We start from the raw sequence: 15,794 nt of genomic DNA, 5'->3' as shown, positions 1-15,794 counted from the left end.
GTCCGGAAAAGGCGGGAGGGTGGAGAATGGCGGAGCTCTCGTCCAATCGCAGAGCGGTGGGCGTGACGGATCGTTTCCTGATTGGAGACCGGAAGTGAGAGTCCAGGTGCCGGATGACAGCTCGGGGGTGAGTTGTTACATTGTATCCCCAGGGAGGGGAGGGGAGGATACAATGTTTCTGTTGGAGTTCTGCGTACTGGGGTCTCCTCAGTACTCCTCACACTGGAAGGGGGATTTAAGGGGAGCTCCACCTGGAAGTCTGGATAATAATGTTGGGGGAGTCCCACCCCCTCTAGATACAGCCCCCCTCCCAGGAGAGGGGGCTCTGGCTCCTCCCAGCTAACCACAGGCTTCATTTGATTGGCTCAGCCGTGGGTAAGATTTCTAGGATTGGCTGTCATGCAGCAGGGAAGGTGACAACCAGCACAACTTTGATGGGACTTCCTGGGGGAGGGGTCACTCTCTGGAGGTGTGCCATTGGTAGCTGTGATTTGTACCTCGGTGTAATATCAGAGTATTGGAGTTGTGGGCGGAGCGGGGAAGGGTGAGAGCCCCTGTCAGTGTCTTGCTGGGATTATGGGGCAATGATGGTTGGAGGGGGTGTGATGGTTAGGGGGTGGGGGAGATGATGCGTGAGGGGGGATGGAGAGTTGATGGTTGGAGGGCAGGAATGGGTTGGTTTGGGGGGGGGTGATGTAGAGTTGGTGGTTGGGGGGGAAGGTATGATCGCTGGGGAGGGAGTGGGAAAAGGAGAGTTGGGGGGGAGGTATGATGGCTGGGGAGGGAGGGGGAAAAGGAGACTTGGGGGGGGGGGAGGGGGAATAGGAGAGGTTATGGTTGGTGGGGAGGAGGTATGATGACTGGGGAGGGAGGGGGAACAGGAGAGTTGATGGTTTGGGGGGGGGGGTATGATAGCTGGAGAAGGAGGGGGAAAAGGAGAGTTGATGGTTGGGGGAAGGTATGATAGCTGGGGAAGGAGGGGGAAAAGGAGACTTGGGGGGGGGGGGGGGGGAGTATGATGGCTGGGGAGGGAGGGGGAATAGGAGAGGATAGGAGAGGTTATGGTTGGTGGGGAGGAGGTATGATGACTGGGGAGGGAGGGGGAACAGGAGAGTTGATGGTTTGGGGGGGGGGGGGTGTATGATAGCTGGGGAAGGAGGGGTAAAGGGAGAGGTAATGGTTGGTTGGGGGAGGAAGGGGAAGAGTAGAGTTGATGGGGGGGGGTAAGATGGGAGGGGAGGGGGGGGGGAATGGGATGCTGGGGGATGGGAATGCCAGCCGTATCTTCCACCTCATGTTGTCTCTCCTCGCAGGTCATGGCTCAGAGTGCGGACAGTGACACGCGGGTTCACCGCACACTGAGAGCGATATCCGGGGCCTCCGCCCACCTCGCTGCCTTCGCTTTCACCATCTTCATGATCTATGTCTCCAAACCTGGATCAAGTGAGTATTGGGGGGGGGGGGGGTAAGTAGAAAGGGGGTCAGAGAGATATATGGGGAGGAGGGACAGAGTGGTGTTGAGTAGGGAAGAAGACTGGGGAGGAAAGGGGCTGAGGTTAGAAATAAGCAGGGGGAAGGCTGGAGGGATGAATGGGGGGGGGGGGGGGGTGGAGGGGTAAAGGAAGAGAAACGCTAAAGGGGATAAGCAGGTTAGAAGGGGGAACTAGGGGTGTATAAATAGGAAAGGACTCTGTGGTGGAGGAATGAGCGGGGAGGAAGTCTGGGGGAAGGGGGGATAGATGAGCGGGGAGGAAGTCTGGGGGGGGGGGGATAGATGAGCGGGGAGGAAGTCTGGGGGAAGGGGGGATAGATGAGCCGGGAGGACGTCTGGGGGGGGGATAGATGAGCCGGGAGGATGTCTGGGGGGGGGATAGGTGAGCCGGGAGGACGTCTGGGGGGGGTGATAGATGAGCCGGGAGGACGTCTGGGGGGGGATAGAAGAGCCGGGAGGACGTCTGGGGGGGGATAGAAGAGCCGGGAGGACGTCTGGGGGGGGATAGAAGAGCCGGGAGGACGTCTAGGGGGGGATAGAAGAGCCGGGAGGACGTCTGGGGGGGGATAGAAGAGCCGGGAGGACGTCTGGGGGGGATAGAAGAGCCGGGAGGACGTCTGGGGGGGGGATAGAAGAGCCGGGAGGACGTCGGGGGGGATAGAAGAGCCGGGAGGACGTCTGGGGGGGGGGATAGAAGAGCCGGGAGGACGTCTGGGGGGGATAGAAGAGCCGGGAGGACGTCTGGGGGGGATAGAAGAGCCGGGAGGACGTCTGGGGGGGGGGATAGTAGAGCCGGGAGGACGTCTGGGGGGGGGATAGTAGAGCCGGGAGGACGTCTGGGGGGGGGGATAGTAGAGCCTGGAGGACGTCTGGGGGGGGGATAGTAGAGCCGGGAGGACGTCTGGGGGGGGGATAGAAGAGCCGGGAGGACGTCTGGGGGGGGATAGAAGAGCCGGGAGGACGTCTGGGGGGGGGATAGAAGAGCCGGGAGGACGTCTGGGGGGGGATAGAAGAGCCGGGAGGACGTCTGGGGGGTGATAGATGAGCGGGGAGGACATCTGGGGGGAAAATGATTGGCGAGGAAGTTGGGGGGGATGAGCGGCGAGGACGTCTGGGATGGGGGTGGATGAGCGGGAAGAAAGTCCGGGGTGGAGGGGAGGATGAGCAGGGGAGATGAGCGGAAGTCTGGGGTGAAGGAGAGGATGAGCGGGGAGGAAGTCCTGGGTGGAGGGGGGGATGAGCGGGGAGGAAGTCCTGGGTGGAGGGGGGGATGAGCGGGGAGGAAGTCCTGGGTGGAGGGGGGGATGAGCGGGGAAGAAGTCCTGGGTGGAGGGGAGGAAGTCCGGGGTTGAGGAGAGGATGAGCGGGGAGGAAGTCCTGGGTGGAGGGGAGGGGGGGGGGATGAGCTGGGAGGAAGCCCGGGGTGGAGGGGAGGAAGTCCTGGGTGGACGGGGGATGAGTGGGGATGAAGTCTGGGGTGGGGGGATGAGCGGGGAGGAAGTCTGGGTTTGGAGGGAGGATGAGCTGGGAGGAAGTCCGGGGTGGAGGGGGGGATGAGCGGGGAGGAAGTCCGGGGTGGAGGGGGGGATGAGCGGGGAGGAAGTCGGGGGTGGAGGGGGGGATGAGCGGGGAGGAAGTCCGGGGTGGAGGGGGGGGATGAGCGAGGAGGAAGTCCGGGGTGGAGGGGGGGATGAGCGGGGAGGAAGTCTGGGGTGGAGGGGGGGATGAGCGGGGAGGAAGTCCGGGGTGGAGGGGGGGATGAGCGGGGAGGAAGTCCGGGGTGGAGGGGGGGATGAGCGGGGAGGAAGTCCGGGGTGGAGGGGGGGATGAGCGGGGAGAAAGTCCGGGGTGGAGGGGGGGATGAGCGGGGAGAAAGTCCGGGGTGGAGGGGGGGATGAGCGGGGAGAAAGTCCGGGGTGGAGGGGGGGATGAGCGGGGAGGAAGTCCGGGGTGGAGGGGGGGATGAGCGGGGAGGAAGTCCGGGGTGGAGGGGGGGATGAGCGGGGAGGAAGTCCGGGGTGGAGGGGGGGATGAGCGGGGAGGAGGGGGGGATGAGCGGGGAGAAAGTCCGGGGTGGAGGGGGGGATGAGCGGGGAGGAAGTCCGGGGTGGAGGGGGGGATGAGCGGGGAGAAAGTCTGGGCAGCTTTAAGGAAGAACTCTGCCAAGGGCTGTATATTGGCCCCAGAATCCCGATCATTTCCTCACCATCTGTATGACGGACATATTGGGAGGATTGCTGCCGGCTGACATTCCGATTTTCTGTCTTCAAAGTTTATGTCTTGGAAGAGAAATTCTGATCAGGAGTTCTGACTTCACTTGCTACATGCTTGTTTCAGATCAGTGAATGGGAGAATACTAGAGGCCAGGAGACCAGACAGTTCAGGAAGGAATCGGGATCAGTACAGAATAAGAAATTATTTGTTTTACAGTTTTTCTTTAATACGATTTCTCATAATAACTTTCATTTTCTATCTTTGTTTGATTTCAGCTCTTTTCTCCTGGCACCCCCTCCTCATGGCCCTCGCGGTGAGTGACCCCCTTGTTCTCAGCTACGAGATAGGACAGGGAGAGGCAAAAGGGTTTCCTGGTGGTGACAACAGAAGACCAGGCCTGTGTAATGTGTCTTGCAATGACCACTTGTAGTCTCCACCGGAAGCCACGCAGGAGTGCAAATGTGTGACAGAGTGTTGTCACCCTGTAGAAGGAAGTACCTGAACAAGGACAGTTGTCAGATACAGCTGCCCCCCCGCTGCATCCTCTCACCTGACTTGCTATAAAGTTACAATGTACAGTCTGATCCCTGGGGGAGGGGAGACTGAGGAAACACTCCATCCTCCTTGTACAAAGTTACAATGTACAGTCTGATCACTGGGGGAGGAGACTGAGGAAATGCCCCTCCTCCTTCTACAAAGTTACAATGTACAGTCTGATCACTGGGGGAGGGGAGACTGAGAAAATGCTCCTCCTCCTTCTACAAAGTTACAATGTACAGTCTGATCACTGGGGGAGGAGACTGAGGAAATGCCCCTCCTCCTTCTACAAAGTTACAATGTACAGTCTGATCACTGGGGGAGGGGAGACTGAGGAATGACTCCTCCTCCTTCTGTAAAGTTACAATGTACAGTCTGATCACTGGGGGAGGGGAGACTGAGGAAATGCTTCCTCCTCCTTCTACAAAGTTACAATGTACAGTCTGATCACTGGGGGAGGGGGGACTGAGGAAATGCTTCCTCCTCCTTCTACAAAGTTACAATGTACAGTCTGATCTCTGGGGGAGGAGACTGAGGAAATGCCCCTCCTCCTTCTACAAAGTTACAATGTACAGTCTGATCTCTGAGATCGTTGACTTTAAGGCGGAAGGTTGGGGATTAGATTTATGGATTGCATTTCCTCTGAATTCTCCGTTTGTTGTCCTGGTAATACGGATCCACAAGCATGCTTTGTACTGAACACAGAGGGAGGGTGATGATGATTCGGGATTTGTATAGCGCCAGCCGTTTCCAGTTACAACAGAAGAGTGTTGGGAGGAGCTTACAATCTAAAAGGGAGGAGCAAGTGATACAGAAGGAAATGACTGCGGGGGATGAGTTGATGGAGGAAGTAAATATTCAGTTATTACATGGAGGTGGAAAGGATTCCCTGAAGAGATGAGTTTTCAGAGATTCTTCTGGACAGAGTAGGAGATAGCTGGACATACTGGGGTAGGGAGTTCCAGAGGATGGGAGAGGCTCTGCAGAAGTCCTGGAGGTGAGCAGGGGAGGAGGTGGCGAGGGAGCTAGAGAGCAGGAGGTTCTGGGAGGAGGAGAGGATGGTTTGGGTGATATTATGAGGTTGTTGATGTAGCTCAGACCAGAGTTGTGTGGGGTTTTGTATTTTATTGTAGTGGAGCGAGTGGACACTCAATGGAGGCCAATGGAAGGATTGGCAGAGAGGGATGGAGGACACTGAATGGAGGCCAGTGGAGGTATTAACAGAGAGGTGTAGTGGACACTAGTGAAAGGATTGGCAGAGAGGGGTGGAGGCCAGTGGAGGGATTGGCAAAGAGTGGTAGAGGTACACTGAAATGAGGCCAGTGGAGGGATTGGAAGAGACAGGTGAAGGAATCAGTAGAGAGGTGTCGTGGACACTAGTGGAGGGATTGGCAGAGAGGGGAGGAGAACACTGAGTGGAGGCCTGTGGAGGGATTGGCAGAGAGGGGTGGAGGACACTGAGTGGAGGCCTGTGGAGGGATTGGCAGAGAGGGGTGGAGGACACTGAGTGGAGGCCAGTGGAGGGATTGGCAAAGAGGGATGGAGGACACTGAGCGGAGGCCAGTGGAGGGATTGGCAGAGAGAGGTGGAGGACACTGAGCGGAGGCCAGTGGAGGGATTGGCAGAGAGAGGTGGAGACCAGTGGAGGGATTGGCAGAGAGGTGTTGTGGACACTAGTGGAGGGATTGACAGACAGAGGTGGAGGATACTGAAAGGAGGCCAGTGGAGGGATTGGCAGAGAGGGGTGGTGGACGCTGAAAGAAGGCCAGTGGAAAGAAGGATTAGCGGAAGGGATTGGAAGACAGTAAATGGAGGCCAGTGGAAGGATTGACAGAGAGGGATGGAGGACACTGAGCAGAGGCCAGTAGAGGTATTGGCAGAGAGGTGTTGTGGACACTAGTGGAGGGATTGACAGAGAGAGGTGGAGGCCAGTGGAACGATTGACAGAGAAGCGTGGTGGACACTGAGCGGAGGCCAATGGAGGGATTGACAGAGAGGGGTGGTGGACACTAGTGGAGGGATTGACAGAGAGAGGTGGAGGCCAGTGGAAGGATTGACAGAGAGGAGTGGAGGACACTGAGCGAAGGCCAGTAGAAGGCAGGATTGGTGGAAAGGGATGGAGGACACTGAGTGGAGGCCAGTGGAAGGATTGGCAGAGAGGGGTGGAGGCCAGTGGAAGGATTGGCAGAGAGGGGTGGAGGACACTGAGCGGTTGGTGAGGTGGATGAGTCTGGTAGCAGCTTTCATGATAGAGTGAAGGGAGGATAGTCTATGTAGAGATTGGCCAATGAGGAGGGAGTTGCAATAGTTGAGGGATAACAAGGGAGTGAATTAGTAGCTTGGTGGTGGTTGGTTAGAGAGGTGAAGGTGGAAAGGTTTGGTCCGGGATTGGATGTGGGGCCAGAAGAAGTCAAAGTCCAGGATTACACCCAGCACCCTCATATGGGGGGAGGGGCTGATCATTGTGTTGGGGATAGCACCTCCCTCATATCTTGCCTCTCAATGTGATTCTTCTCTCCGCAGTTCTTCTTCATGACGGAAGCCATCATGGTTTTCTCCCCTGACTCCCTACTGCGCTCCCTCTCTCGGAAGGCCCGCACACGAGCTCACTGGGTGCTGCACCTCCTGGCGGTGCTCTGTGCCCTGATTGGTCTGGGTATAATCTACGGCAACAAAGTTTTGCATGAAAAGCCTCACTTTTCCACCTGGCACGGGTTGGTGGGCTTGCTGACCATCCTATGGACTGTGGTCCAGAACCTGGGCGGAGTCACCCTTCTCTACCCTAAACTGGTGCAGCGCTGGACATTGGCCACTCGGAAGCTCTACCACGCCACGTCCGGTCTGCTGGGCTACCTGCTGGCGTGTGGCAGCCTTATGCTGGGAATGTGCTCCCTGTGGTTCACCGCCAACGTGGCTGGCATGGCCTGGTACTTGTGCGTCGTCTGTCCGCTTCTCTCCGGTCTGGTCGTCATGAACCAAGTGAGTAATGCTTACGTCTACCACAAGAGGAGCCAGTCCTGAGGAGATGAGGAGCCAGTCCTGAGGAGATGAGGAGCCAGTCCTGAGGAGATGAGGAGCCACACCACGTCAGATACTTCTGCAGGAGGAAGGAGAAGTCGCTGCCGGCTCTGACTCTTTGAGCGCAAATTTGTTTTTCCACCATCATCACCCGTATGAGGGGGTTGGTATTGGCGATGAAAGAACTATGGATCGAGGTGTCAGAGGTCTGCTGGGGATTGGCAACCTTCATCTGGTTGCTGCGACACTTAACCCCAACATGGTGCATCTTCCGAAACCTCAAAAATGGCCTCTGCTCCCAAGTCCTGGCGTCTGTAGGCACAATCGCCAGCTGAATTGAGCTCGTCCCCCAACCACCACCACCACGGCAAAGGCAAAAAAATGGCCACACTCGAATGATGTCCACACAGATGAAACTTTATTGTCCTGACATTGAATTTAGAAGGTCTACCCAGACCCTCCTCAATCGTGTTTTCACCCAAGCAGGGCTCCTCCAGTCCTGAATTGTGTCAGGTTAATAGGGTCTTGGCAGACTTCTCTGTTCGTTTTCCAGAACAATAAAGTTTTATCCATGCTGATGTCATCCGAGTGCATGTGTAACACTTTATTGTCTTAGACATTAAACACAGAAGGTCTACCTATACCAGGGGTAGGCAACCTGTGGCTCTCTAGCTGTTGTGGAACCACATTTCCCATGAGGCATTGCAAAGATTACAAAACTGACAGTTACAGCTATGACTTGCAGAGGCATGATGGAACTTGTAGTCCTGCGGCTCTCGGGTTGCCTACCTCTGACCTTTACCCTTCTCACTCATGTTTCAACCAAACAAAGCTCTTCAGGTGAAACGCGCAAGCTAAGGAGGGTCCAGAGACCTTCTGTATTCATTTTCCAGAACAATAAAGTTTTGTTCATTAGGTGATGTCATCCGAGTGCATGGATAAAACTTTATTTTTCAGGACATAGAATACAAAACATCTACCCAGACCCTTCTCACTTTTTTTCACCCAAACAGGGCTCTTCAGGTGAAATTCGGCAGAATCAGGAGGGTGTAGGCCAGGGGTAGGTAAACTTTGGGCCTCCAGCTATAGCAGGACTACATGTCCCATGAGGCATTGCAGGACTTTGATAGCCACAAGCATGACTCCAAGAAGCATAGGCATGATGGGTAGTTTTTCAACAGCTGGAGGGCCAGTTTGCCTACCCCTGGTCTAGGTGGACCTTCTGTATTCCTTTTCCAGAACAATAAAGTTTTGTTCATACTGACATCATCTGAGGGCATGTATAAAACTTTATTGCCCTGAACATTAACCACCGAAGGTCTGGTCTACCAAGACCCTTCTCATTGGCTTCACCCAAACGGGGCTCTTCAGCTGAAACACGTCGGAGCCCCTGGGCAGAGCTTCTGTATTTAATGGCAGGAACAATAAAGTTTTATCCAAGAGAGTGTGGCTCTTCTCTTTGCCCTTGATGGTGCATCCTCCGTCTGGTGGGTGGCATGGACCACGTGATCCTTTTTTTTTTTTTTTTTTTTTATTTATAATTTTCACAATGGACGGACTCAGCATTTTTATTGGACGGGAACAAAATTCTGTTTCCAAAAGTGTTTTCTGGAGAAGTGAAAGCGCAAGACGTGCCTCTGAGACGAGCGAAACGTTCTGCAAACTCCTCCCTCCCCTCTGCTAAAGACAGAAATGACCATGTCGATTCAGAGGGACTCTCACATTGTACAGGACTGCAGCCTCTCGTCTCATGATGCTCCTCCCTCCCCTCTGCTAAAGACAGAAATGACCATGTCGATTCAGAGGGACTCTCACATTGTACAGGACTGCAGCCTCTCGTCTCATGATGCTCCTCCCTCCCCTCTGCTAAAGACAGAAATGACCATGTCGATTCAGAGGGACTCTCACATTGTACAGGACTGCAGCCTCTCGTCTCATGATGCTCCTCCCTCCCCTCTGCTAAAGACAGAAATGACCATGTCGATTCAGAGGGACTCTCACATTGTACAGGACTGCAGCCTCTCGTCTCGTGATGCTGTTCACTCCCCTTCCCTCTCATGAAGTTGTGGTTGTGGGTGGGGCTGCAGTGAGCTCAGAGGAAAAGGGGGTGGGGCTGGGACCAGGGAACACAGTGGCTGCCTTGTCACTGGCTCACAGGTACCGGCAGTCGCGGAGGGTTGGTTGGTAGGACGACCCGATGCAATAGATGAGGGTGGTCGCCACTGTGCGAGCGGGCTGTGGGGGGTTTAAATGAAAAATGTTGACGTTTCAAAGGTGGCTGTACCTTTTTGAAGGTATCCCCCCACCTCCCCGAGTGCTGACCACCCGGTCCATTACTGACCTTGGTCCCCACCACCCACACCACAGGCTGTACTCCGCATAGAAATGAAGAGGGACGTGGCCACACTTCAGGCAGAAAGGCTGTGTGGCCCCCTGCTGGACACACAGTGAAAAGGGGCCCAGTGGGGGGGGAGGGGGCATGCCAAAACCACCAGGACACAAATGTTACAGGTTTTGTCTGTCTGAGCTCAGCAAGGTTCCATGTTTGCTTCTCACCTATAACCTGAAATGCTTCAATGCTACGCTGTACAATGGTGTCACTTCCATGTCGCAGGGAAAGGGAACTTTTTTTTACCTTTTTAAAATGAAATAAAAAGAAAATTAACCTTTAAAAAGTCTTGAAGGCGCCTTCACATCATAGTGGTCTTTTTTGGGGGGCAGAGATTACAAACTGCGAGTTGACGTGCTGCCACTGACACCAATGACGGGGCACTATTCCTCCCACTGACACCAATGATGGGGCACTATTCCTCCCACTGACACCAATGATGGGGCACTATTCCTCCCACTGACACCAATGATGGGACACTATTCCTACCCACTGACACCAAGGAAGGGGCACTATTCCTCCCACTGACACCAATGATGGGGCACTATTCCTCCCACTGACATCCATGATGGGGCACTATTCCTCCCACTGACACCAACGATGGGGCACTATTCCACTGACACCAATGATGGGGCACTATTCCTCCCACAGACACCAATGATGGGGCACTATTCCACTGACACCAATGATGGGGCACTATTCCTCCCACAGACACCAATGATGGGACACTATTCCTCCCACTGACACCAATGATGGAGCACTATTCCTCCCACTGACATTAATGATGGGGCACTATTCCTCCCACTGACACCAATGATGGGGCACTATTCCTCCCACTGACACCAATGATGGGGCACTTCCACTGACACCAATGATGGGCACTATTCCTCCCACTGACACCAATGATGGGCACTATTCCTCCCACTGACACCAATGATGGAGCACTATTCCTCCCACTGACACCAATGATGGGGCACTATTCCTCCCACTGACACCAAGGATGGGGCACTATTCCTCCCACTGATACCAATGATGGGGCACTATTCCTCCCACTGACACCAATGATGGGGCACTATTCCTCCCACTGACACCAATGATGGGGCACTATTCCTCCCACTGACACCAATGATGGGGCACTATTCCTCCCACTGATACCAATGATGGGGCACTATTCCTCCCACTGATACCAATGATGGGACACTATTCCTCCCACTGACACCAACGATGGGGCACTATTCCACTGACACCAATGATGGGGCACTATTCCTCCCACTGACACCAATGGTGGGGCACTAATCCATCCACTGACACCAATGATGGGTTACTATTCCTCCCACTGATTCCAATGATGGGGTACTATTCTTCCCACTGACACCAATGATGGGGCACTATTCCTCCCACTGACACCAAGGATGGGGCACTATTCCTCCCACTGACACCAATGATGGGGCACTATTCCTCCCACTGACACCAATGATGGAGCACTATTCCTCCCATTGATACCAATGATGGGACACTATTCCTCCCACTGACACCAATGACGGGGTGCTATTCCTGACTCCCCTCTGCTAGGTCCAGTTGGAGCAATGAGTACTTGCCTCTACCCATCCCCCTCCTACACGCCAAACAGACCTGACAATGAGCACCGGACAGATATCTGAAGTCAACCTTCTATATAAATGCAGACAGTACATGCTGTGTTGGCACGGGGGGGAGGAGGAGGCGTGTTCTGTCTTCTCACAATATTTCACGATCGGTGTGTCGGTGAAGGAGATCGCTTTAGATCTGAATTTTCTCTGTCAGCTGGGGGTATGCCTGGGGGGGGGGTTTGGGTGAGGAGAGAATGAGAGCGCCACAAAAGCTGTACATTTTTATTTTGCACAAGAGACACTAGATTCAAAGCAACGTGTTTCGGGCCTCGCTCCCCCTTCATCAGGACTGGGAAACAAGCCAACTTACGGGGGTGTCAAACTGGCGGCCCTCCAGCTGTTGCCAAACTACAAGTCCCATCATGCCTCTGCCTTTGGGAGCCATGCTTGTAACTGTCAGTCTTGCAATGCCTCATGGGACTTGTAGCTTGAGGGCCACCAGTTTGACACCCGTGAACGAACACCCATGCTCACTCATCTGTGGAAGAAAGATCTGTATGCTTACCTACTCTAGTCACATGACCTGGCTCCCCTGTGTCATCCAGCACCTGCTGCAGGGGAGAGGAGGGAGTGCTGACAACAGCTGCACATGGGAGCCTATAGGTGACATCATGGCTCCCAGATGTTTTTGGGAACTCTCCCCTGCAGCTGGTGCTGGCTGACGGAGAATATCAGGTGACCAGAGCGAGCTGAAAATAGGTAAGTACAGTCATGGCCAAAATTCCCCCCCCCCCCCCCCCCGCATTTTTTCTGTCCGTGCACCACCTGCAATGACAAATGTTTCGGCATTCTCAAGTTTTTTTTATGTCTTTTGTTTGTATCGGTGACACAAAAAAGTGGAGAAACAAAAAACCAAATCTGACACATTCCACGCGAAACCCCCAAAAATGGAGCGGGCAAAATGATTGGCACCCTCAATGTAAGATTTGGTAAAACACTAAATATTAATGATTTCCATCATATTTATGTCTCAAGTTTTTCCATAGCCCTGATGAAGCTGAATGCTTGTGAAACGCGTAGACCAACATCTGGGATGAGGACAGGATGGCCTCAATGTTATGCTGCCGATGTTTTAAAATTCCATTCTTTGTAAATAAAAACATGAGAAACGTAACATTGAGGCCATCGTGTCCTCATCCCAAATGTTGGTCTAAGCGTTTTGCTGGAAGTCTGCTTCATCAGGACTCTAGGAAAACGTAGAGGAGATATATAGTATATGACAGAAAACGTCCATCTGCAGTGAAGACAAAGAATGATTTGCCCTGATTGTAGACGGATGTTTTCTACACTGAATATGTATTCGGTTTTCTCCAGTACATAGCGTTAGTCTACAGGTTTCGAGGGCATTGTGCTTCTTCAGGACTATAGAAAAACTCAGGACATGTACAGTATATATATACAAGGCTTCTTCTCTCAGAGACTAGGTGCAGGAACCCACCTTCCCCCTGTCCACAGCTCACCCCCTCCCAATCCAAAGCTCACTTTCCCCCATCCACAGCTCACCTTCCCTCCCCATCCACAGCTCACCCTCTCCCCCATCCACAAGTAATTCTCTCCCCCCATCTACAGCTCACCCTCTTCCCCCCCCCCCCCCATCCACAGCTCACCTTCCCTCCCCATCCACAGCTCACCCTCTCCCCCCCCATGCACAGGTCATCCTCTCCCCCTATCTACAGCTCACCCTCTCCCCCCCATGCACAGGTCATCCTCTCCCCCTATCTACAGCTCACCTTCCCTCCCCATCCACAGCTTGCCCTCTTCCCCCTCATCCACAGGGCACCATATCCCCCCCATCCATAGGCCACTCCTTCCCCCCCATTCACATCACCCTCTCGCCCCACATCCACAAGTCATTCTCTCCCCCCATCCACAGCTCACCTTCCCTCCCCATCCACAGCTCACCCCCTCCCCCCATCCGCAGGTCATTCTCTCCCCCCATCCACAGCTAACCTTCCCTCCCCATCCACAGCTCACCCCCTGCCCCCATCTACAGCTCACCTTCCCACCCCATCCACAGCTCACCTTCCCTCCCCATCCACAGCTCACCTTCCCTCCCCATCCACAGCTCACCCCCTCCCCCCATCTACAGCTCACCTTCCCGCCCCCTTCACAGCTTGCCCTCTTCCCCTTCATCCACAGGGCACTATATCTCCCATCCATAGGTCACTCTCTTCCCCCCCATCAACAGCTCATCTTCCCTCCCCAACCACAGCTTGCCCTCTCCCCTGTCCACAGGTCACCCTTCCCTCCCCCCATCCAAATCTCACCCTCTCCACATATCACATTCTCTCCCTCCCCCCATCCTACCCATGTACTCTCTGTCAATATGTCCCCTCTGTACCCACATCTGCAGATTACCTCTCCACCCTCCACATTGCACTACTGCACCCCTATATACAGCTCCCCCCAATCCATAGCTCTCAAGCTCTGCAACCTCCAATATTTCACCTCTGCACCCCCAGCTCCCCCCACAACTCTCCTAACTCTGACCAATTCCCCCCACCCCAGATCTCACCTCTGCTGAACGCCCACAGCCGTTTCTCTGCACAGCCCCCCTCACCTCTTCACAGCCGTTTCTCTGCACAGCCCCCCTCACTTCTTCACAGCCCCCCTCACCTCTTCACAGCCGTTTCTCTGCACAGCCCCCCTCACTTCTTCACAGCCCCCCTCACCTCTTCACAGCCGTCTCTCTGCACAGCCCCCCTCACCTCTTCACAGCCGTCTCTCTGCACAGCCCCCCTCACCTCTTCACAGCCGTCTCTCTGCACAGCCCCCCTCACCTCTTCACAGCCGTCTCTCTGCACAGCCCCCCTCACCTCTTCACAGCCGCCTCTCTGCACAGCCCCCCTCACCTCTTCACAGCCGTCTCTGCACAGCCCCCCTCACCTCTTCACAGCCCCCCTCACCTCTTCACAGCCGTCTCTCTGCACAGCCCCCCTCACCTCTTCACAGCCATCTCTGCACAGCCCCCCTCACCTCTTCACAGCCGTCTCTCTGCACAGCCCCCCTCACCTCTTCACAGCCATCTCTGCACAGCCCCCCTCACCTCTTCACAGCCGTCTCTCTGCACAGCCCCCCTCACCTCTTCACAGCCATCTCTGCACAGCCCCCCTCACCTCTTCACAGCCGTCTCTCTGCACAGCCCCCCTCACCTCTTCACAGCCGTCTCTGCACAGCCCCCCTCACCTCTTCACAGCCGTCTCTGCACAGCCCCCCTCACCTCTTCACAGCCGCCTCTCTGCACAGCCCCCCTCACCTCTTCACAGCCGCCTCTCTGCACAGCCCCCCTCACCTCTTCACAGCCGCCTCTGCACAGCCCCCCTCACCTCTTCACAGCCGTCTCTGCACAGCCCCCCTCACCTCTTCACCGCCGTCTCTCTGCACAGCCCCCCTCATCTCTTCACAGTTGCATTTGAACAGTGCAGTTAGTTCCCTTCTATTAGGTGGGGGCTGGGCTGTTTTTTCTCTGTCTACTGTGCAGCATCACCTGTAATATCAGTGTAGCACAGACCTGAGGAGGGCTTTCAGAGTGCTCCATGCTACACTGATCTGCTAGGCAGCAGGCGGGACAAAAGCTGCCTATGGAAGCCATTAAAAAAAAATCTTGCCAGATGTGAGGAACGTGCCCTGGTGACGGAGCTAGGACGCCCTGGTGACGGAGCTAGGACGCAGGAGCCGACGAAGGAAGTGAGTATAGAAAACTTCCTCTACCCCCTTCGGTGTTACGCGAGAGCCTGGAGAGGAGAGGGATGGTGGAGCTCCTTTCTGTCACGTTCCAGCTGAAAGAAAAAAGCCATATATATACAGTTCGGTCCATATATATATCTGGACACAGGCAGCACAATGTTAGTTTTTTTCAGGTATTCACCAAAACATCTTCCAGCTCTAGTTCTATGATGGATCTGGGCGGACAGTGCGCACTCTCGGGTGTAATTTGAGGGTATGTACATCCAGATTGGAGGAGGGGTTTAGGAATTACAGCTCTTAAGAGTAGCCACCCCCCCTTTTTTCAAGGGACCAAAAGTAATTGGACAACTGAATCAAAAGCTGTTTTGTGGCCAGGTGTGGGCTACTTCTTTGTTATTTCTTCATCAATTAAGCAGGCAGAAGGTCTGCAGTTGATTCTAAGTGCGGGATTTGCATTTGGAATCTATTGCTGTGACCCCACATCATGCATTCAAAGGAGCCGTCCATGGAAGTGAAACAAGCCATTGCAAGGCTTCAAAAACTAAACCAATCAGAGAGATCGCAGCTGCGTTAGGAGGGGCCAAATCAACAGTTTGATGGAATGGGCGGAGGCAGTGTGATGTACATCCCCTCAAATGACACCTGAGAGTGCGCACTGTCCGCCCAGATCCATCATAGAACTAGAGCTGGGATAGGTTTTGGTAAATATCTGAAAAAAACAAAGATTGTGCTGCCTGTGTCCAAATATATATGGGCCTAACTGTATATACTGGGGGGGGGATATGGGGGGGTGTATATATACGGACCT

General features: G+C 54.5%; 1 protein-coding gene across 2 annotated transcripts; it reads left to right on the top strand.

Annotated features, from left to right (window-relative positions):
• Positions 1-84: 84 nt before the first annotated feature.
• CYB561D2 (cytochrome b561 family member D2) lies at positions 85-9,944 on the top strand. 2 transcript variants are annotated; one of them, XM_089687152.1, is made up of 4 exons: positions 85-127; positions 1,314-1,443; positions 3,982-4,019; positions 6,767-9,944. In XM_089687152.1, exons 2-4 carry the CDS (start codon positions 1,317-1,319, stop codon positions 7,262-7,264), a joined length of 663 nt encoding a protein of 220 aa, XP_089543278.1. In that variant the 5' UTR covers positions 85-127; positions 1,314-1,316; the 3' UTR covers positions 7,265-9,944. The 2 variants fall into 2 exon arrangements, with proteins under 2 accessions (XP_089543278.1, XP_089543279.1); XM_089687153.1 differs by lacking the exon at positions 85-127 and adding an exon at positions 204-375.
• The last annotated feature ends 5,850 nt before the right edge of the window (positions 9,945-15,794 follow it).

This window comes from Staurois parvus, unplaced genomic scaffold (assembly GCF_062004578.1).
Source record: "Staurois parvus isolate SC_StPar_1 unplaced genomic scaffold, SC_StPar_1.0 ptg000419l, whole genome shotgun sequence".
NCBI classification, from domain to species: domain Eukaryota; kingdom Metazoa; phylum Chordata; class Amphibia; order Anura; family Ranidae; genus Staurois; species Staurois parvus.
The sequence above is the reverse complement of the archived record's forward strand: the minus strand, read 5'-3'. Positions and strand labels throughout refer to the sequence as shown.